This window comes from Penicillium rubens, assembly GCF_028828025.1.
Source record: "Penicillium rubens strain IBT 27055 chromosome Unknown utg000001l_segment0_segment0, whole genome shotgun sequence".
NCBI classification, from domain to species: domain Eukaryota; kingdom Fungi; phylum Ascomycota; class Eurotiomycetes; order Eurotiales; family Aspergillaceae; genus Penicillium; species Penicillium rubens.
The window spans coordinates 5211869-5232778 of NW_026890599.1; the positions used below are offsets into that span (position 1 = coordinate 5211869).

General features: G+C 47.1%; 5 protein-coding genes across 5 annotated transcripts; 1 reads left to right on the forward strand and 4 right to left on the reverse strand.

Annotated features, from left to right (window-relative positions):
* Positions 1 to 231: 231 nt before the first annotated feature.
* pmt2 (uncharacterized protein) lies at positions 232 to 2670 on the reverse strand (the record flags this gene model as incomplete). The annotated part of the gene is made up of 4 exons (XM_061212142.1): positions 232 to 881; positions 952 to 1738; positions 1794 to 2477; positions 2530 to 2670. 4 exons carry the CDS (start codon positions 2668 to 2670, stop codon positions 232 to 234), a joined length of 2262 nt encoding a protein of 753 aa, XP_061071368.1.
* An 819-nt stretch (positions 2671 to 3489) lies between these two features.
* On the reverse strand, positions 3490 to 8551 carry N7525_002030 (putative MFS monosaccharide transporter; the record flags this gene model as incomplete). Its single annotated transcript, XM_061212143.1, has 11 exons — positions 3490 to 3881; positions 3940 to 4381; positions 4494 to 4764; positions 4820 to 5013; positions 5103 to 5391; positions 5458 to 5535; positions 5594 to 6099; positions 7195 to 8011; positions 8075 to 8223; positions 8304 to 8310; positions 8364 to 8551. 11 exons carry the CDS (start codon positions 8549 to 8551, stop codon positions 3490 to 3492), a joined length of 3333 nt encoding a protein of 1110 aa, XP_061071369.1.
* A 612-nt stretch (positions 8552 to 9163) lies between these two features.
* spt16 (chromatin-remodeling protein SPT16) lies at positions 9164 to 12552 on the forward strand (the record flags this gene model as incomplete). The annotated part of the gene is made up of 6 exons (XM_061212144.1): positions 9164 to 9343; positions 9429 to 9513; positions 9572 to 9693; positions 9760 to 9912; positions 9971 to 12001; positions 12058 to 12552. The coding sequence occupies 6 exons, from the start codon at positions 9164 to 9166 to the stop codon at positions 12550 to 12552; spliced, it is 3066 nt and encodes a 1021-aa protein (XP_061071370.1).
* Positions 12553 to 12989: 437 nt separating this feature from the next.
* N7525_002032 (uncharacterized protein) lies at positions 12990 to 15799 on the reverse strand (the record flags this gene model as incomplete). The annotated part of the gene is made up of 7 exons (XM_061212145.1): positions 12990 to 13652; positions 13706 to 13913; positions 14462 to 14624; positions 14672 to 15401; positions 15466 to 15562; positions 15617 to 15653; positions 15706 to 15799. The coding sequence occupies 7 exons, from the start codon at positions 15797 to 15799 to the stop codon at positions 12990 to 12992; spliced, it is 1992 nt and encodes a 663-aa protein (XP_061071371.1).
* Positions 15800 to 16715: 916 nt separating this feature from the next.
* On the reverse strand, positions 16716 to 17873 carry N7525_002033 (SWIRM domain-containing protein; the record flags this gene model as incomplete). The annotated part of the gene is made up of 1 exon (XM_002557308.2): positions 16716 to 17873. One exon carries the CDS (start codon positions 17871 to 17873, stop codon positions 16716 to 16718), a length of 1158 nt encoding a protein of 385 aa, XP_002557354.2.
* Between the last annotated feature and the right edge of the window lie 3037 nt (positions 17874 to 20910).

A 20910-nucleotide genomic window follows, 5' to 3' on the forward strand; every position in this document is an offset into this window, starting at 1 on the left:
ACTGGATTGTTTTCCATACGCCAAGCGCGACTACGGCGGTCGGGATGAGAACTCTACTATCTCTAATAACATTGCATTTTTTTTCCTTTACAAATACAGAAAGTAAAGTGAAATTATCCATGTTGACTCACACACCCCTGTAGACAGGTAAGGTCCAACTTGAGGTGGTCAACACGAGCTAACAAGCAGCCCTAGAGAGAGGACAAGAACACGTCATCAAGCGATCCATGATTAGTTCGCATTCGCCATTTTCCATCCGGGTAGCCAGCGTAGGTGAGTCCATTGCTGGTTAGAACCCTCCATCCCAAATACAATCGCTCGGAAATGAATGAACAATCCGACAATGATCACGTAGAGGAAGGCATACACCGCCGCAGACAATCTGGGATTCATCTTCCGTGTCACCCAATCGACGCAGAAGCCGAAGTTCAGGATGGCATAGTAGAGAGCCGGATAGTAATGGTGAACATAAGTCACACGAGCCATGATTATGAAGGGAAGGTAGTGCAAGACCCATCCGATAACCGGGTACAAGCCGGAGTAGTGGATGTGACGGATATCCTCGTTGCTGAGATCATTGTAACCCCTCTGCCAGCGCAGAAGGTACCAGAGGAATAGAAGACCAAATCCACCAAGAGCCGCAGTACTTCCCCAGTAGACCAGGGGGTTTCCTAGGAGATAGTATTTAACAACGCTATCATCCCAAGAGCACATGCGCAAGCCGACATTGAGAATCGGCCATTGCCAAAACTTGGAAGCCAGGTCATCTTGCTTGTCAGGATCAGGAACCAGAGCATTGTTAGAGGTCATCATGGCCACATTCAAGTGGATGAAGTCCTTCAAGAAGGGCGATTTATAGGAGCCAGGATCACCAGGGGGTACTATGAATAGGTCAATAATTCTGATCGCGCTCAATCAATATCAAGTTTTGGAAAAAAAGGATAAGCTTACGGCGCTCGTTGGTATGAGACTCAACATTCCAGTGAGTGTACACATCGCTGGGTTTGTTTTCCTTGGTACACGTTGTTTCAATCTGCTTGAAGCCCCATTGAGGTAGATTGACATTTCCTGCCCGCAGGTAGCAGCCTAGGACTGGATGGCGGAGTCGGAATGCTGTTGTGAGTGTCCGGATCTTAGATCGATCCCGAGATGCAACATCGTCGACCACCTCCACTTTCCAGTGGTCTTTGTCATCTCCAATGGTAATATTTCCGTAAGATGACACCTCGTGGTGTGATTTAGTGATTGGTGCTGGGATAGCGTGGGAATGCAGGTTGCGACCTGTCTGCCCATGAATCAGCCGGATGACATCGCCATCACCAACGAACCGCAGATCAGCAGTGGCATCATAATCCGGCTCCTGTCGGTTGGGATAGATAAACCAGTCGTTGTTGGCATCTTTGTGGTGGTAGCAGGTGACCTGCTGCTGCATAGATCCCTCCGGGTAGGTTTGAACATGAGAGTGCAGAAGCCCTCCTCCGTAGCCCATATTTTTGAGTGTGACACGCGACCCAATTGCAAGCTCAAGAGGGCTGTCTCTACCAACCTCGGTACCTTGCAGGTTGGCCTGGAAAAGCGAGCTCATCTGGGCATCACCTGGGCCACTGTTCGCCAGGACCAAGAAGTGCAGATAAAAGGAAAACATGTAGACCAAGATTGGGATAACAATCAACCCCACGACACGAGCAACCAGGTGTTTTGCGAGCACAGCCTTTTCGAACGCATCCGTGTTAGCTAGCTGATTGGTGATCGACTTTTAGGGAAGCCCCCGGGGGCAGAAAGCAAACACTCACCCGTGGCATCTTCAGGTCGCCAAATTTGTTCCAGAGATCGTCAATAGTATAAAGACCGACAAGAGCAGTGCAGAAGAAACCGACCCATTTGACACTACAGACACAGCCAATGCTCAAGCCAGTCAAACAGAGCCAGGCATACCATTCCAGCGAAAAGCTATCACGTTGCAACCGGTGGAATCTTGCCCAGCACATTGTGGTAGTAAATGTGAAACAGAGCAGCATCGAGTCAAGAAGTATAAACCGGGAAATTGTTGCGTAGGAGTTCTCACACAGCACCATCAGGCTAATCAACCAGACTGTGGCCCGACGGAAGTTCAACTCTCGCGCAGTGTAGTAGGCAAGGGGAATGCAGACTATACCAAAGGCAGCATTGAAGGCTCGCATAAAGGTATAGTTCACATCTTCTGGATACTTCTCGCCAGACTTGAATTCAAAAGACCCGTTATAGCCAGCAAGATAGCCGGACAGGCCAACAAGCATCTTCCCCAAAGGCGGGTGGACATCGAAGTAGAACTCGCGTTTCAGATAGTGGGAACCGAATTTACCGAAGTGGGCCTCATCCCAGGTCACAATGTTGGAACGGCCGATCTGGTACAGGCGGGTGAAGAGGGCGAGTGCAGTCAAGATGATAGGGGCAATGATCGGCTCCCAGCTAGCTAGCACATGGAGGAACGAAGGTGACTGTCCAAGGGGTTTAGAACGTGTATGATGATCTCGAAGAACGCTATCTCACCTGTATTCTGGCTTTCTTCACATCTTCATCATTCATCCGGTTTGAGTCCAGATGAACTTTGCTAGTATCGGGGACATTTCTTCGACGGAGGTCAGACTCATGTTTGGCGCCCGTGCTCACAGCAGTGTCCAGGCCTGCCATATTGCGCTGTAGTAATTTCAAAGGAAATGTGCCAACTGAATGGGAGAATAGGTAGGAAGTTAAACTGAGGAATACCGAGGTAGACCGATAATAGAAGGGCGGGTAGCTTAATAGAACATAGCCATTCCCCTGGGCAAATGAGTGATAGAATAGGGCAAATCTAGCGGATTTACCGGAAGCAAAGCCAGGAGTAGATTGGAAAAAGAGAATATAAAAAAGGAAAAAGAAAAAAGAAAAGGTTGAAGTGAAAATGAAACGAAATTAGGTGAAACAAGAGAGTGGGCTGATAGAATAAAGGAGAAAGTGAGATCCGTGGCCTCAAGGAGGATAAACAAGCCCACTTTTAGTGGGCCGTTTTCAGAAGTCCGAAGTGCAACAGTACATTTTTGTACATAACTATTACTAGAGATATACTAGAGATATACTAGAAATGTACTTATCTATTGGTGATGACATTTTCAACTATCTCTACAAGTCAGCTTTTATATCCATGGATGACTAGTACCTAGACATCATACATACACATTATATACTGTATACAAGACACGTACAAAGTACCTACTATGTGGGTATTAGTACTACGTACATATATGTATGCATGAGGATGTTCAAGACTATATCCACAGAGGTATACCATTGATCATATAAAACAAACCCCCATACAACAGGAGAATTTTCGAGGACTTGAATATGTACCGGAAACTTGAACACAAAGAGATCAACTAAAAACATTGGTAAATGGGGAAAAAAGAAATATATGACATTGAATTCTTTGGTCTTGCTTTATTCAGTCCGAGGCCACAATTATCCGTACCCCTTTCATTGCTCGTCTCCTTCTCCTTGCTCCAAACGTCTATATTGACTGCTGGTAGCGCCCGGGGCCCCTCGATTTCGACCAACCATGTTTGAGATCCAGCCACCAATTCCTTCGCCGCGCACACTGCCCTGATGAGAATCCGAGCGTCCACGTTTGCTGCTCCCTTCATGGCTTGAAGTCGGCGGATCGATATCTAGGCCAGGGATGGAACTCTCCGCCCCAAATTGACCATACTGTCGACGCAGATCGAGCGATGGGACGGGTGAACCAGCACCCATTAGCGATCCCCGTTCGCCTTGAGTGGCCGGCGTCGGCATGGCGGTAGAAGCATCGCCAAAAAGATCGTTCATATCTTCGAGGCGAACCCCACTCGTTTCGGGGTACAAGAAATAAACTGAGGTGATGGTTAGTACAATAGTCCCTAGTGGATGACTATGGATGACGGATCATACCAAGCACAAAACTGCATGCACAAAAGAAAGCATGGACCAGATATAGCCGCCACTTGATAACTTCCTGAAGAACAGGGGTCACCTCGCCCACGAGCCAATTGAATGCCCAATTTGAAGCGGTGCTCAAACTTGCACCTTTGGCACGAATACTCAAAGGCAAAATCTCCGGGGGATATAACCATGGAATGGGGCCCCAAGATGCCCCAAAAGCTGCGTTATAGACCATAACGAAGATGACCGTCAGGGTCGGGGTGGCGGGAATTTCAATGTAAATAAAGTAGGAGATAAGAGAAAGCGAGATGAGCATAGCAACGGCACCCGAAAGTAAAATTGGTCGCCGACCCCAGCCATCCACAAGATACCATGGTGGTATGGTGGACAGCAAGTATGAAATACCATTGATTCCAGTCATGAGGATGGCATCCCGTCCAACCCAGCCGGCCTATATTGAAGATTGGTCAGTACAACCCTGAATCATTTTGAATCATGCTTGAATCCGGGATGGCCCTGTAAGAAGGGGATACTGGATCCATAGCGGTGTATCATATTCATACCGATTCAAACACAAGAGGCGCATAGTATGAGATTACGTTGATCCCGTTGAGCTGAGCTAGGGCCTGGGCCGACATTGCAATCAAAACACGTTTGCGATACCGGCGGAACATGTCTGAGTAAGATCGCTCGCCCTCCTGTCGCTGAACGAGGACGTTCATCTTGATCTCACGATATTCTTGGCGGGCCTTGTCATTAAGGAGATCTCCTTCCCCATAAAGATTTGCGATTACCACCATGCCCTCCTCGTCGTGGTCATTATCAAGAAGCCACCTAAGTAGGGACCTGGGAGTTAGCCTGGCAGATGACGGAGGAGATTTCTACTCACCTAGGTGATTCACAGATCACCAGACTGCCAAGTCCAAGCAAGGCACCCATGATGCACTGGAAAAGGAGTGGCAGGCGCCAGGAGTAGTCGCTATCGATGAAGCTACAGAAATAGTCTACCCACACACTAGTTGCATACCCAGCAATATTGCCGGTGAATTCAATGCATGCGAGTTTCCCACGGTTGTGAGGAGGCTTGAAATTCGTCAGCATACCTAGCGAGAGAATGGGAGCGGGAGGTAACCAAAAGCCTTGGGAATTGATGAAGAAAGGGGTTCACAAACCGAGATTTCAGATTGGTAGACTGGCACAATGGTAGAGAGGGCACCGACGCCTAGACCGGCAACGACACGACCGACCATCATCATGGGAATGCCCGTGGCAAATGCTTGGAAAGCACCGCCAATGAAGAACACAATGGAGCCATAGAGTATAGTCCTTCGACGGCCGATCATATCACCAACACGTCCGACGAGGAGCGAGGATATGAATGCTCCAATTTCAAGAACCGCAACCACAGTACCAATTGTAGCCCGAGAAGGCTGGTTGAAGTAATCTTTGAAGTACCAGCCACTACATCTGTTAGCCACAATGTGCTCCTCAATTTCTACAGTATATGCTCGGGGGTTAGACACGAACGTTATGATGCCAGACATTACACCCTGGTCATAGCCAAAAAGAAAGACACCCAATGATACAAACACACTCGTGAAGTAACTACACGCAAACTCAAGTCAGCGGTGAAAACAACGGTATTGGTCTTTGATACACTCACAGTAATGGCTTTCCCACTAACCCGTGCATCTGGGTGTTTGGCCCATTTCTGGGTGTCATTATGGCGGCCAGAACGTGTTCAACTCTCGAAATATGCCGCGGGGGAGGTACTGGTATCCTGATCTTTTCAATATCGACCACGGAACGCTCGTTGCTCAAGTTTGAAGGATAGTGGACGCGTTTGGGCTGCTTCCTTCGCTCTTTCCGACGCAAAAGCTGTCGATCCGAGGAATTGCGAAGGTGGATTTGCAGCGGATCTTCAGCCTCAGCGAACTGCTCGGCGAGATCACCGGTATCTGACCAGATTGAGAAGTCAGACCCGACCGAGTGATCAGACGAGCGGGAAGACCGTCGGCTACCCTTCTCGGTGGACTCCAATAACTTGGCCGAATGTGTCGAGCGGGAATCAGACGGTATGGACTGGAGCGGTATACTAGAGGCGCGTGGGGGAGAAGTCGAAGAAATGATGGCGGTATTGGCGGGCTGAACCTGGCAGCCCTTTTTGTCCTAGGAGGAAAGAATGCGGAGTCGATGAAATTAATGATATCGATAAGAGGTTCTCCGCAAGGAGTCAGCAACGGTACCACCTGGGCACAACCCTGAAAGTCACTGTATTAGTCCGCGATAGGGCGCCACACAAGCGATGTGGCCGCGGGCGACTAGCTACGTAAAGTCACACGCGACGCAGGATGACGAAGTACCGTCAAAATGGAGTGATGATCAGGCGGAGATTTGGAGAGAAGGGGGGGGGGGGGGTGCGTTTGGGCAAAAGTAAGGGTCCCGAGCCAAGCAAGAGAGCATTACACAGCCAAAGTCAAATATAGAATAGAATAAGAGGGATTCAGATGATTTTTCATCGAGTGTCTTTTTTTTTTTTTTTTTTCGGAAATGCTAGGTTAAAATAGTAACTGCTTTTTTGGGAGGGGGGGGGGGGAAGGTGTCTAATAGAAGAAAAAGAAGGACAAGCCTATCCTAATATTAGAGGACATTTGGAGACAATATGTAATGCCAAGTGGTATTTGATTTGTATGTTGGACGCATACGGGAGGACGTACTAGTACTAATATGTACTGGATCGTATCTAATGCGGGATGGATCGGCATATGGGTTACTATTTACGTATACAACCTTGGAATATCTAGATTGGATGGATGTATGTTGTATACATACAACTACAACTAATACATATAGTACATAGTACTAAGTATAACGTGAACAAGCAAATGTTGTATACAGACTCAGTCCAAATAGAAAATAGGGAAAAACTTCCTGTGATTCTCGAATGTAGGGCAAAAAGCCTTCCTCGAGGTGCCTAGAATAACCCAACCTTTATTCTTGGTGATCAAACTTATCTTGCTATATACCAAGCTATATGGTTAGGTACTCATTTAAAGTCGGGTATCACTTGCATATGTACATAAATGTATGTAGGTCTAATGAAACAAGATTCTAGGTCTATAACGCCCTGACCAGAACAAACCATGTGCTAGAAAGAAAAGCAAGAGAAATGTCTCAAAAAGTCAAAGCGAGAGGGGATGAGAAAACCTATCAGATGATACATTATGTGAGAAGGATGTCATATCCATCACTCTGGATATGGACAGCGTCTGCGGGATTTGCGTAGCGGCGGCGCACCAATTCGAAAATGATGAGGCCGGCACTGGTGCTAGGTACTTGGCGAAGAGAGCTCCCAACAAACCCACGGAATAACCAGGGGCGCCAGCCTCCGGCCCGCGCAGCTTTTCGCTTGCACCTCTTGAAGGTCTCCTGGTAGGCGTGGTAGTATAACCGTATCATCTTCTGTCGCGAAGGTACAAAACTAGCCTGGTGATCCAGGTATTCCAGCCGACCTAGGTGAAGGTCTTGAACCCTACTTAGAGGATGCTGAATGGTTTGTTGAGCAACCGATGCCACAACACCAGCCATCATCAGGAAACAGGGCTCCAATGAATAGTGGGGCTTAATTAGTGGTACACCGCGATCACTAGGCCCGGACGATGAAAACCTGCCCACGTGGTCGACTTGCAGGGAGCCATAGTACCAAGTGACGAAGGAATAGTAGGACTGTGACTTGATGTATTCGAACGAGGAGAAGAACACAGCATATCCGAGTGAATCCCGCATAAATGACAGGCTCCAACCTGCGAAGACTCCACGGAGGCCAATCTGTTTGAGCTTATGGTGGCCATAATGCCACATACTCCGGTACTGACCCTCCAGCATGTCACTGGTTTGAAAGCGAACCTGTAACGCGTCGAGAGGGGCGGCTACAATTGACTGAATTGTGCCGGCAGTGAATCCAGCAGTGAATGTTGCAGAAGGAGGAGCCGGGGGCCAGACTCGCTTGACCCCTTGGGCTACAGGTTCATGTAGGGCCCCCAAAACCTGGAGATAGGACGTGTAGAGAACAGCACCAACCCTGGTATATATTGTTAGAGCTTTCAAGTCACCCAGGACCCCCCCATCCTCAGAAATATCTCACCCTGCATTTGCCATCAAAGGTGGAAGCACTTGATTCGGGATAAAGCGCCAACCATATGTCCGAACAGCATGCAGCAATAATCCCGGGGTTGTTGTATGCAGAGACCATTTGCCTTCGGCGACACGTGGGTTCACAGCTCTTGCAAATGCCTGTTTCAAATAATAAGTAACGAAGGCTGGGGATAGGTTGATTGTGTTTCTCATCTGTTGTAGATGGTGGGAGGCTGTACCATATAACTAAGCGCAATATTGTCAATACAAAGATCATTAGGTCGAGAGATACTACATACTCAACACGCATACGAAAGAAAGCTTTGATCGGTGCTCTGAAGTAGAAGGCCACCATCTGTGCACTGAGAGCGCGAACGCCTGCGGCAGATGCTCCGGTAGCTGCATCATTGCGAGAAATCCTTCGTGAACTTCCTGGAAGTTCGCCGAGATGGGGCTCGAGAAGGATAGGAGCTATTGGAGACTTCATTGTTTACAAACAACTAAACAGCCACAGTGTACATCATAGGAAAGGGTGCTTGTGGGGTCTCAAAGAGAGACTGACTCAAATGTCGACAGTGAATTCCAAAGCGCAGGTGATGTGGGCGGGAAAAGACAGCATCACAGGGTGTGATTGCTATCCAATCAAACGATCAAGTGAAAGCTCCCATATGTCATGTTGACTGAAAAATAAAAATCGAAAGAAAGTCAGCGAAAAAGAGATATTTACAAAGGCATGTTTGGATTCAACAAGAGAAGAGAGAGTTGAAAATAGCGCTAGTACAAAAGTGGTAATACTTTGATACGGTAATCGAGAGAGACCTGGAGTGCAACAACGCGCTTTTCGCGTTCACTTTCCCCTAAGCCGTCCCTTTCTATCTTCATCTTTTCTTTCACAGCCCAGCTCTATTGTTGTTTTGTCTCTCATCATCGCAGTGATCGCATTGAGGCTGCGTTCATTTTCCATCTACATTTTTCTTTATCCTCAACAAATTTAACACTCAGGCATACCTCCAAAAGCTCCTACGCTGCTCCATCGAGCTCTTTTGCCATCAACTTAGTCTCTGACTGGAGCATATCTTGCTCGCGTCAGGCCATCAACATGGCTGAGGAGATTGCCATCGACAATAACAACTTTTTCAACCGCCTGTCTAGTTTCTATGCATCATGGAAGGCCGACAAGCGCTCGGGCAATGCCCTCTTTGGCAATGCAGGATCCATGGTCATTCTGATGGGCAAGACCGATGAGGAGAACTCATTCCAAAAGAACAACGCGATGCATGTATGTGAATCATCCTCCAAAGCCCTATCCCCGTCGCATCGAGGCCCGCCAACTTCACGGCATCGTTACTAATGGAACTTGTTAGTTCTGGCTTCTCGGGTATGAATTCCCAGCGACACTGTTTGTTCTCACGACCGAGGCGATTTATGTGGTCACCACGGCCAAGAAAGGTAATTACCAACGCATGGATTTTTGCGCGCCGCATGGCTGATTAAACCAAAATTTAAGCGAAACACCTCGAGCCGCTGAAAGAAGGAAAAATTCCAGTCGAGATTCTGGTCACCACCAAAGACCCCGAATCAAAGACCAAGGCATTTGAGAAATGCTTGGATGTTATCAAGGGCGCAGGGGTGAGCTAGAAAATTACCGTTGAATCACCGGTATGATTTGTCTTCCACTAACCACAACAACCACAGAACAAAGTCGGTACCTTACCCAAAAACGCAGCTTCAGGGCCCTTTGCAGATGAATGGAAACGCGCGTTTTCAGAGATATCGAAAGAAGTGGAGGAAGTTGACATAGCACCTGCGCTCTCAGCTGCTTTTGCGATCAAAGATTCAGATGAATTGGTTGGTTTATCTATGCCAGCGCCTTTAGAGAGTGGTGTTTGCTGATACAGTCTCAAAGGTCTCAATCCGCAATGCTTCCAGAGCCTGCAGTGGCCTTATGTCAGAATACTTCGTTGATGAGATGTCACGTCTGCTCGACGAAGAAAAGAAAATGACCCATAAGGCTCTCGCTGCAAAGGTTGATGCAAAGATTGACGATGCGAAATTTTTCAACAAGCTGGCGCGGCTGCCCTCAGAATTTGATCCTCAGCAAATCGACTGGGCCTACGGGCCTGTAATCCAAAGTGGAGGCGCCTACGATCTCAAGCTCACAGCGACCCCCGACAGTAAAAACCTCGAACCCGGCATCATTTTGTCCAGCTTTGGAATCAGATACAAGACTTACAGTTCCCTCATTGGGCGTACTTACTTGGTCGACCCAACCAAATCACAAGAAGCAAACTACGCCTTACTACTGAGTCTCCATGAAGCAACTATGAAAGAGGTTCGGGATGGTGTGGTCGCTAAGGACCTTTACAACAAGGCACTGAGCCTTGTCCGTTCTAAGAAGCCCGAGCTGGAGGGACACTTTGTCAAGAACGTTGGCGCAGGGATTGGAATCGAGCTCCGGGATGCCAATATGGTCCTCAATGCCAAGAACAACCGCGTCCTGAAAAACGGCATGACGCTATCTATCACGATCGGCCTGACTGATGTGAAGGATCCAGACTCGAAGAATGGCAAGAATGGTGCCTATTCTATGGTCATCACCGATACAGTTCGTGTCGGAGAAAGTGGGCCTCATATTTTCACCAAAGACGCCGGTATTGACATGGACTCGATTTCATTCTATTTCGGGGATGAAGAAGAGCCCGAAAAGCCTGTGAAGGAGAAGAAGGAGACGAAGTCTAGCGCGGCCGCTGGCAGAAATGTCACAAGAACCAAACTTCGTGCCGAAAGACCAACTCAGGTGAATGAGGGAGCTGAAGCTCGTCGTCGAGAGCATCAGAAAGAGCTGGCCTTGAAGAAGACAAAGGAAGGTTTGGATCGGTTCACCGGTACTACAGGAGACGACAATGGGGTGGCACAGAAAAAATTCAAGCGCTTTGAGTCTTACAAGCGAGACAACCAACTGCCTGCCAAGGTCAAAGACCTTACAGTTTACGTCGACCAGAAGACTTCAACCGTGATTGTGCCTATCATGGGCCGACCAGTTCCCTTCCATATCAACACTATAAAGAACGCCAGCAAAAGCGACGAAGGAGAATACGCCTATCTGCGCATCAACTTCCTGTCTCCAGGTCAGGGTGTAGGCCGAAAGGATGACCAGCCCTTTGAGGACTTGTCAGCTCATTTTGTCCGCAACCTCACTCTCCGGTCCAAGGATAATGACCGGCTTGCACGAGTCGCCCAGGATATCACCGAACTTCGCAAGACGGCGTTGAGGCGAGAGCAGGAGAAAAAGGAATTGGAAGACGTTGTTGAGCAGGATAAACTGGTTGAAATTAGGAACCGCCGTCCAGTGAAACTCCCCGACGTCTACCTCAGGCCTCCTTTGGATGGAAAGCGTGTTCCGGGTGAAGTTGAGATTCATCAGAATGGACTTCGGTACCTATCGCCCTTCCGCAATGAGCATGTCGACGTGCTTTTCAGCAACGTGAAGCATCTGTTCTTCCAACCTTGTGCCCATGAATTGATCGTTCTCATCCATGTCCATCTCAAGACGCCTATCATGATCGGAAAGCGCAAGACAAAGGATATTCAATTTTATCGCGAGGCCACGGAAATGCAATTTGATGAGACTGGAAATCGTCGGCGCAAACACCGCTACGGAGATGAGGAAGAATTTGAGGCTGAGCAGGAGGAAAGACGGCGGAGAGCTGCGTTAGACCGCGAGTTCAAAGCCTTTGCCGAGAAGATTGCGGACGCTGGCAAGGATGAGGGTGTCGACGTCGATATCCCATTCAGAGAAATTGGCTTTACCGGCGTTCCAAACCGGTCCAATGTCTTGATTCAACCGACCACGGATGCCCTAGTTCAACTCACCGAACCTCCTTTCACGACCGTCACCTTGAATGAAATCGAGATCGCCCATCTGGAGAGAGTTCAGGTAATGTTTACTGCTTATCACTATTTTGTCGGCTTGGTTTACTAAATCGTGCACAGTTTGGACTCAAAAATTTCGACATGGTCTTCGTTTTCAAGGATTTCCGCCGGGCTCCCGTTCATATTAACACGATTCCTGTCGAGGCACTTGAGGGTGTTAAGGATTGGCTTGATTCTGTTGATATTGCGTTCACCGAGGGTCCGCTCAACCTGAATTGGACCACCATTATGAAAACAGTCGTTAGCGATCCGTACGGCTTCTTTGCCGATGGCGGGTGGTCCTTCTTGTCGGCCGAATCAGACTCGGAGAATGGTTCAGATGAGGAAGAGGAGTCGGCTTTCGAGTTGTCCGATTCGGAGCTAGCAGCTGGAGACGAGAGTTCTGAGGAAGACAGCGAATTTGATGATGATGCGAGTGCCGATGCCAGCGAGGAGGATTTCAGCGGCGACGAGGAGAGTGGTGAGGACTGGGACGCACTCGAGGAAAAGGCGAAACGTAAAGACAAGGAGACCGACCATGGTGACAATGACCGCGGAATCAAACGCAAGCGCTAATTGACCATTTCGTTGCCGCTGGAGGAATCATAACGGCTTTTTCTTTTTTTTGCTTCCTTTCTTGCATTTTGTGTTTCAATCTATGGGCCAGGTAAGTTTGGGCTACGTACGCCTTGTATCTCTTGATTGGCCTTTCAAATTATTGTACGATTCGACTCGGGCCCACGGTGGATGAGAAATCAGAGGAAGACACATCTATGGTGTTGGTTGGGAGGAAACTAGTCTCTTAACGCCTCTTAACTGTACTGTATCCAAAATATTCACGCATGATATTCGTTCAACGGATCTTTTAGAATGTAGCATTTCTCTAAATCGCAGCAACCAACTAACTTAGCTGGCTGGTTTGGTTCTGACCTTGCCGTCTCCCGGGTGTACATATGGCTGCGAATGGACTCCATAGCGAGCTTGCATTGGACTTATTGCTAGTCACGTTCCCGCTATTTCCCTTCACGCATAGACATCCAAATACTCCGCATGCGCTCTCCTTGTCCGGGCGTGAAGCGCTCATAGCATACATCAGATGAATAGTCCATGAAGTTGTGGACCGCGTCCAGCCCAGGGGAGTCCGGACACGAATCCTTCTGCTCAGGGCACCCATCAGTCGGGGTGGATTGCTGTGGCGTGTCACTTATGTGGTCGCCAGCATTATCCGCTGAGCAAGATTCCCCCTGGAATGTGTGCAAAAGGCCATTCCAGTGTCCAATCTCATGAATGGCAGTTCCACCTCGATTATAGAGATCCAGGGAGCCACCGGGCATTGTGTTGGCCAAAATATTGCAGCCATCCTTGACATAGTGAGAAGCCGGGCTACTGGCATTGACACTCGGGTCGGGCAAGGTGCAGAATCCCAGAACGCTTGATGCCAAGTCATTATTGGTAACTGCACCCCTGTACCCGAGAGCGCGTCCTGCTTGTCCAGGCGAGGCTTTAAGATTGGTTTGGAAGTAAACGTTCAATGTTCGGTAGCTCCCTTTTCGAAGGGCCGTTTTCATCGCCGTATCATCCGCATTACTTGCCCATTTATCATTGACATGACGAGTCACACCTTGCAATTGGTAGGAAATGCCAGAATCTGCATAAGATTGTTGTAGAATAGAAAGCTACAGGCAGAATGTTAGCACCGAGATACCAGTCGAAAAAGGAAGCGACTGACTTGGGAATTGATCATATCATCAGTGACCTGGGTGGACTCCGACTTGCTGCTGATTATGTGGAACCAGGTCTCGATCTCAATTGGAGCCTCCCTGGCCTGCGAACCAGCAGGATTGGCTTCATCCGACTGGAGGCGCGCTACTTCATGCAAGAAATCTGCACCGGGATCTTCAGTAGCACAGGTGCCTCTTTTCTGGAGGGCGAAGGGGCTGCACCGAACCTGCAGGAAAAGGGTAACAAGGACGACGAGTTGAAAAAAAGAGTGACAGACCATGGTGTTAAGAAGCCCTGGTTTTGATACCCCCTTCACACCTGTTCCAAAAGAGAGAAAAACGAAAGGAATGGATGATGAATCAAAGAATCATCAGAATCATCAATCTCGAGATTGACCAGTATCCGGGGGGTATGCTATCATATAACCCGTCCGATAAAGAATGCTGCGTCATGCGGGAATGCATGTCTTGAGCAAGGGGCACGGGCATGTAAAGGATCGGAGAAAATGGAACAATTGGTATGTCGGAAATTCGAGGATGAGGTCATTGAGCACAGGGGTTATTTACAGGGCATATTGAAACAGAAAGAAACAACGCCAAAAAAACAAATGTGAGAGGAAGATATCTACGGGGCATTATCGCGTCCCGTGGCGATGGCAGTGCTTGGTTGATTGGAATCCCAAGTGAGATAGGTGTGATCGCCAAGTTTTCTAGTAAGGAGGTCAGGTGTCTGCTGTCTACCACGAAGAAAGGGAAAATCATACCTCGGACGCACCAAGTGCGCAATAGTAAACAAAGCCCCGAGGACAACGCAGATTCCACCAACAACCACATAGGCGATTCCCATAAAGGGGTTCTTGCCTCCAAGCACTGTTCGAGTGGATATCAAGATGGACTTGGTTCCATCATATTCGGTGACATTGAAACCTGAACAGTTTAGTAAAATATGGATAAGAGGTAGTAGTAACACATACGATCAACAATCTCAATGGAATATTTCGCAGCAGGCATGGCATGGGTATCGTTACGGCGGGAAAGTTTGCTGAACGATGGCAAACCAGCCGTTCTCATCCAGACCATGAACGCTTCGTTTTCATGTAAATTGGGATCCTCTTTATAGACCCCATCCTGGCTGGCCCAGACCCAGTTTGGCGGTGGGAGTACTTCATCCATCTTGTACTTTGTCCCCTTGATGAGTTCCTTGTCACTGTCCCAGGCGATGCCTTTAGTGGTCATTTCATAGTATTGCTTTTCATTCTCGGATGCATTCGGGTCTAGGATTCGAGGCATCCCAATTGTGTCGTTGAAGAATGAGTTTGCAATCAGTCCGCATGGATAGTAGACCTTCTTAGCCGTCTCGTTGACCGCTAATGGGTCACATGCGCCACCCTTGATCGTATTGTAAGAGACAGCATCTCCCTTCAGCTGATTCAAATCGAGCGACTGAACATATCGGCGATGGTTCTGATAGAAGTTGGTGAGGCGGTAATACATGAAAACCGGTGCTGGAAGCTCGTTGGGAACCTCAAAAAGAAGAGTGCAAGTAACGGTGCCCGAGTCAGACTCATTGATGGACTTGCGCCAGGTGGGTGCCGATATGGATTTAGAAGATTTGAAGGTCGCCGAATAGTGAGGAACGGAAGCATAGCTGTCAGTCGGTGCCTTGCTAGAGCAGTCGGAGTAATCGATGGAAATTTCTTGGACCTAGGGCATACGGCCCGTCAGAAGCTGTTCGATCAAGCACACAAAGGTATGAAACGAGACATACTAGAGAGCTTGCCCACAGGAGAACACCGCCAATGGGGGCGAAGATAACACCAACAATGAAGAACAGAGGCAGAACGCTTTTAGGGGTTAAGATTGGTCTAGTGGAAGGTTAGCACAGTCTAGAAGCAGATATACAGGAATCGCAATCTCACTGCCATGCTTTCAATCTTTGCTGGCGAAAAGCAGTATCTGGTGGAGACAAATTAGTCGTGGTCAAAAGGGTTGATGAGAAAGAACATACTGGCTGGTCGGCGAGACTTTGGTTTCTTGTCGCTATCCTCCCTTGCACGCTCCTGTTCCTCGATGGACTCAGCACGAGTCACCTCCTGAGACATGGCTTTTGACCAATATGAATTCAAAGAGGAAATTGGATGATCCAGATTGGAGTGAAGCGGAAGATGATACAAGGGATACGTCAAAAAAAGGTGGCGCCCGGCTGCCGGAGGATTACGATTGCGCCCCACCGCTTTCCAAGGTTATTTTGTGTTTTAATTAGAAACATATCATCAACTAACCTTAACATATAGTAACGGAGTACTAAGTACATATGTATTAATTATTAGATATTGATCTATTGTGTTTACAGGGAAATCCTTTTACACATTTGGCGCAATTTCATGCCAGTTTCAAACCAATTCCATTGTGATGTAGGAGAACCATATCTGGTCAGGGTATCAAGCCTTATCCTATGTGCTATTGCCCTTCTGAAAAAAAAAAAAAAGGGGGGGGAAGAGAACGGGGAAGCAGTAGAATTCAATCGCAAAGGAAACACCCGTGGCTAACCAAGCCTGTCATTCTAGACGCAAAGCAAAACTGAAGCGAAGCACCCAAACGCCATAGCCGGCAACCGAAGTTGGAAAGAATCAAAGCCCATGGGGGTTGTATGCAAAAAGAGGCAAAAAGAGGCAAAAACCAAAAAAGGGGGAATCTCAAAAGGAAAGAATGTGTCATGATGAGTCGTAAAAGCGAAATAACAATTGAAAAAGGTAACCGAAAGGTCAAGATGCAAGATGGGTTGATCCTGGGGACACTCAAATATTCGTCTTGGTCAGGTGCAGAGAGCTGTCAGCACTCAAATCTGGATTAATAGTCGAGGGTTGTATTGCACAGTGGTAAGACACTTGAGGTGGAGGGTCAGTTATTGGAAACGGTATCTTTGATGGCTCGGCCGGTGAGCGGGAGACAACACACAGGCTGTGGTAGACTGGCAGCATCATTATCCGCAGTACCATCAACACGTAACCCGCGATATCATGTTAAATATTGATGGAAATATTCAGGTTTAAACCAACCCACACGTTCGTAAGCGGTCCAAAGTTTGCTGGCTTTATTGACATCGATCTTGCAAGCCTGTTGGGCATCCGTCTTGCGAAACTCTTTGCCTACACCAAGGGCTCGAACCCGAGCTTCGAAGATCCGACGCTTGCTGCATAGGTAGGTCGCACATGAAAGTCTCAGCGTAGAGGCGAGATTGAGCTCAGCGGGACTGAGAATATTTCTGTCTGGGTCATTGCTCAAATCCAACATCTGCCCCTTCCAATCGGCCTTCAATGCTTTGGCATTACTGCCTAGCGTTTCTGTCGGGGGCGAATAATCCTTGAGTGAGTGATAATCGGTGTCATCGCGATTCGTGCCCAAGGCTCGCGGTTTGGTAAGTGGGGTTTGGGGGGGTTCAAAGTTGTCAAACACCTGCTGCTTGGGTGTGGATTTAGGGGTGCGTTTGACCCGGGTTCGCTGCACCCGCGGTTGAGTTCCTAATCGTTTCACCGGGGCAGGGGCAATCTTCTTCAATTTGGATTCGTAATCTCTTGGACGGTAGCGGTTCATCATGGCCATTTGGCGCTCTAGCGTCTCCCGCTCCTCTCGGGCCCAAGCACCCGGGTTGCGATTGTACTGGGTCGAAACAATAGGAACACAGGAGAGCGCCAGGAGATATTCATCTCGTGTGGGTTTGTTCAACTTATTGCGAAAGATTGCCATATGAGAATTCATGTGCTCTTCCACAAGTGCCTCTGCAGATGGAGGGTGGACGGGCCCGAACAGCGGCTCATCCGTAGCAACGTCAGTAACGGAATCTTGATGGGGGAAAAGGACAGGATCCCTAGGGGATCCCAAATCCCTTTCAATTTGGTCCGAGGCGTGGGAGTTGTTCTTCTTGTTCCCTGTGTAGGGAGTCACAGGTGGCGATGGGAGGTCCATCTCTGACTGGGTTCGTTTCCGATCAGCTGAGATGGGTGGAAGCTGTATGTCACGAGTTGAAGAGTCTCGAGGCTTTGCAAACGGCGAAAGCGAGGCTGGAAAGCTCTCGAGAGGCTTGGTCTCCGGGGGTGACATGAGGCTAGAAACAGAAGGGAGGCGATGCATAGTGGACGGCTGTTTAGCTGGCTGCCAGCCAGCAGACGAAGTCATTCCGGATTAAATACCGTTTGAGCCAACGGTAATTGGGCAATAAGAGGTTAAAGTAGTCAATGGTGTCCAGGGCTATGGTTTCGGGGAAGAGAATTTGGGGGGATGAATACACCAGAGAGTGGAAAGATGGATGGCGAAAGCTGATGGCAAGTGTTTATGGAACTCAATGGAAGTTGAATCACCAGGCAAAACGGGTGATTTGTCAGGTCTACCCTCTTTGTCTCTCTTGAGTGGCGATAAGCCAATATGACCTAAGTCTCGGCGTTAAGGCTCCAATGGCCGAATGAGTCAATTTGATGAAGAGGGTAATGGTCCATCGAGCGAGAATGGACCAAATGGAGATAAAAAGGATAAAGTGGAAAAGAAGAGAGGAAGAGAAAAGGGAAAGTTGAAGGGAATATTGGAAACTGTGAGTCAGTTTGGGGCTGAGGGTGTGATGATAAACTGCGGGGTGGCGCTTAATGGAGATTCCGAGTTTCTCCAGGGGTCTCATGAGACCAATGGACTGACTGTAAAAGGGTTAGTAGGGCATCAGAGCGCAAAAGGAGGGGGGGAGAGGGAATCTGAGGGGAAAAAGGATGTTTGGGCGTCATTTGGGAAGAACCAGCTGATCTCATCATTTGGTTACTTACTCCATACTCCGGTTCTGAGGTAATGATACATACGAAGGTAATTTTTGGTTTGTATCCGGTACTTCACAAGGTAGGTATTATGTAGGTATTATATTACTTTTATTACTTTTAGTATATACACATATCTGTATATGTACCTAAATGGTTTAGTATATCTATGCCCAATCTTTCAAGCGACTAATACAAGGGTAAAGTTCTGGTAACTTTTCAGATTTAATTTGTATGGGCACTTTCCTTTACCTCCTTTCCTGCCTAAAGTCCACATGTGACAACATCCCATGCGGGCAATCACCTAATAGGATCAGCCGCAGGAAAGGCGAGCCAATCATTTCATGGCATTGACCCTCTGTACCATGTGATCTATTGGTGTAGATCCTTATCTTTTGATTTCTTTGCTTGTGCTTTTGCTTTGCTTCTGCTTCTGCTTTTGCTTTTGCTTTTGCTGTTCCGCTTCGCTTTTGGCAATATCCAACTTTTCCTTTTGTTTTTCTTTCTTCTTATTAAGTGAGACCTTGGGTGACTGGAGTCTGACTCATCTGTCTTCCAAATGTTGGAACCTTCCAAGGTTGAGTCATAGGTTGAATGGCTGCCTGCGCTAGGCGCCTATGCTATTTCCTTTCTCCATATAGGAGTGACGTCATCATACACCTACGGACAATCGCAGAGCCGCTGTTGTCATTTGCATTATCAGCCACAAAACCTATACTCCCTGAGGCCAGGAACAAGGCATCCATTCTTGGCGCGGGCCTCTGGGCACGAATCCCACTTGTTTGGATATAGTACTAGCTAGTCGATGAGGTTATCAAGTACTATATATAACACGTAGGATTGGAGAATACAGTAGGACCTCAGAACTATTAGGCTGAACCTTTGTGTCAACTAGCAATATGAACCCACTAGACTTATGATAATTAACCTTGGTTTTTGTTATGGTCTAACCGGCCCCACAATTTTTTTACCAAAAATACGGACCCTCGTAAGTGAGGGTCTGCCACCCATATAAAAAGGATTATATAAATAGTAAATTCTTTTTAAATCTACTATCCTTATATTGATCATCCACCACCCCACTAACTATACCTTAAACCAATAAAGAAATCGATTTATAGGTTAAGAAAGTAATAGAGTCTCTCTCCTAGCAATCTAAACCTAATATTATAAAAACTACGCGAGAATTCGCGGTCCCTAATAGCCGGCTCCGAAGAAGATAGAAAGGTAGAAAAACGCTTTTTAAACGATAACCTAACGGTAGGAAGCTTACTACTATATAAGAGGGAGCTTCATATAAATATATCGAATACTTCGATACGGTCGGAGCTTCGATAAATCATAGAAATGCTACGATGCTAATCAAATGGAGAAAGTATCGTATATATTAAAATGGACAGAGTGTGACGATCTGCATTATCACATGTCAGATGATAGATTAGTTTCCTTGGTTGTTTGCTCTTCTTGATTGTTTGCTAGTTTAGCGAGAGAGGATAGAGTTTGCATCGTTTGTATAGTCTGGTTAGATTAAGCTCTCGAGCTCGCCAGACTTTGCTTGCTTTCCTTCTTTCTTCTCTGTCTTTAGTTACTTGAACAATAGCACTCTCTTGCTTTGCTTATACTTTGCCTGTAGACCTGGCTGGTCACGCAGAGAGGGAAAAGAAGAGACTAAAGGTGAGAGGCTGTCTAGGACTATCTACCTATAGTAGTATCACGTGATATCACGTGATCCACCTAATATCCCCCTTATAGACCTAACTATATCTCTATATAAAACCTATCTTATACGTATAATATCGAAAAACTCTATATTATTATAGTTATAAATCTAGACTATACTAAGTAGATTAGTAAAGGTCTTAAATTGCTCTTTACCTAGAGCTTTCGTAAAGCCGTTAGCTATATTTTTCTTAGTATTAATACGTTTAATATTAATATAACCTTATATAACTACGTCTTTAACGAAAAAGTATCGAAGTGTTAGCTATCGATTTACTAACTTTCCTCCCTTTTTAGAGAGAAGAAGCTAGGAATTAATATTATCCGTATAGATTTTAGGATAATAGAGCGGAAGTTAGAATAAATTAGCGACTTTCTTTAGCTATATGGTATCCCTATATAGTTAATTAAAAGCGCACTACTTAGTAATAGTAGTTAAATTCGCTATTATTATCTATTTCTTAGTAGCCTATATAATAGGTAAACTAGCTAGATACTATACCGAACCCTTAGTTAATTTACTAACTTCCTAATTAGCATAGGACGTATTAGTATATATATAAGAACGGAGTTTATTAGTCCTACTAAAAACGATAGTAAGGTCTAGGTAACTATAGGGATACTTAATAATATAGGGGATTGTTAACGGCACCCCCCCCCCTTAGATCCTCACACCCCCCTTTGGATCCTCGCACCCC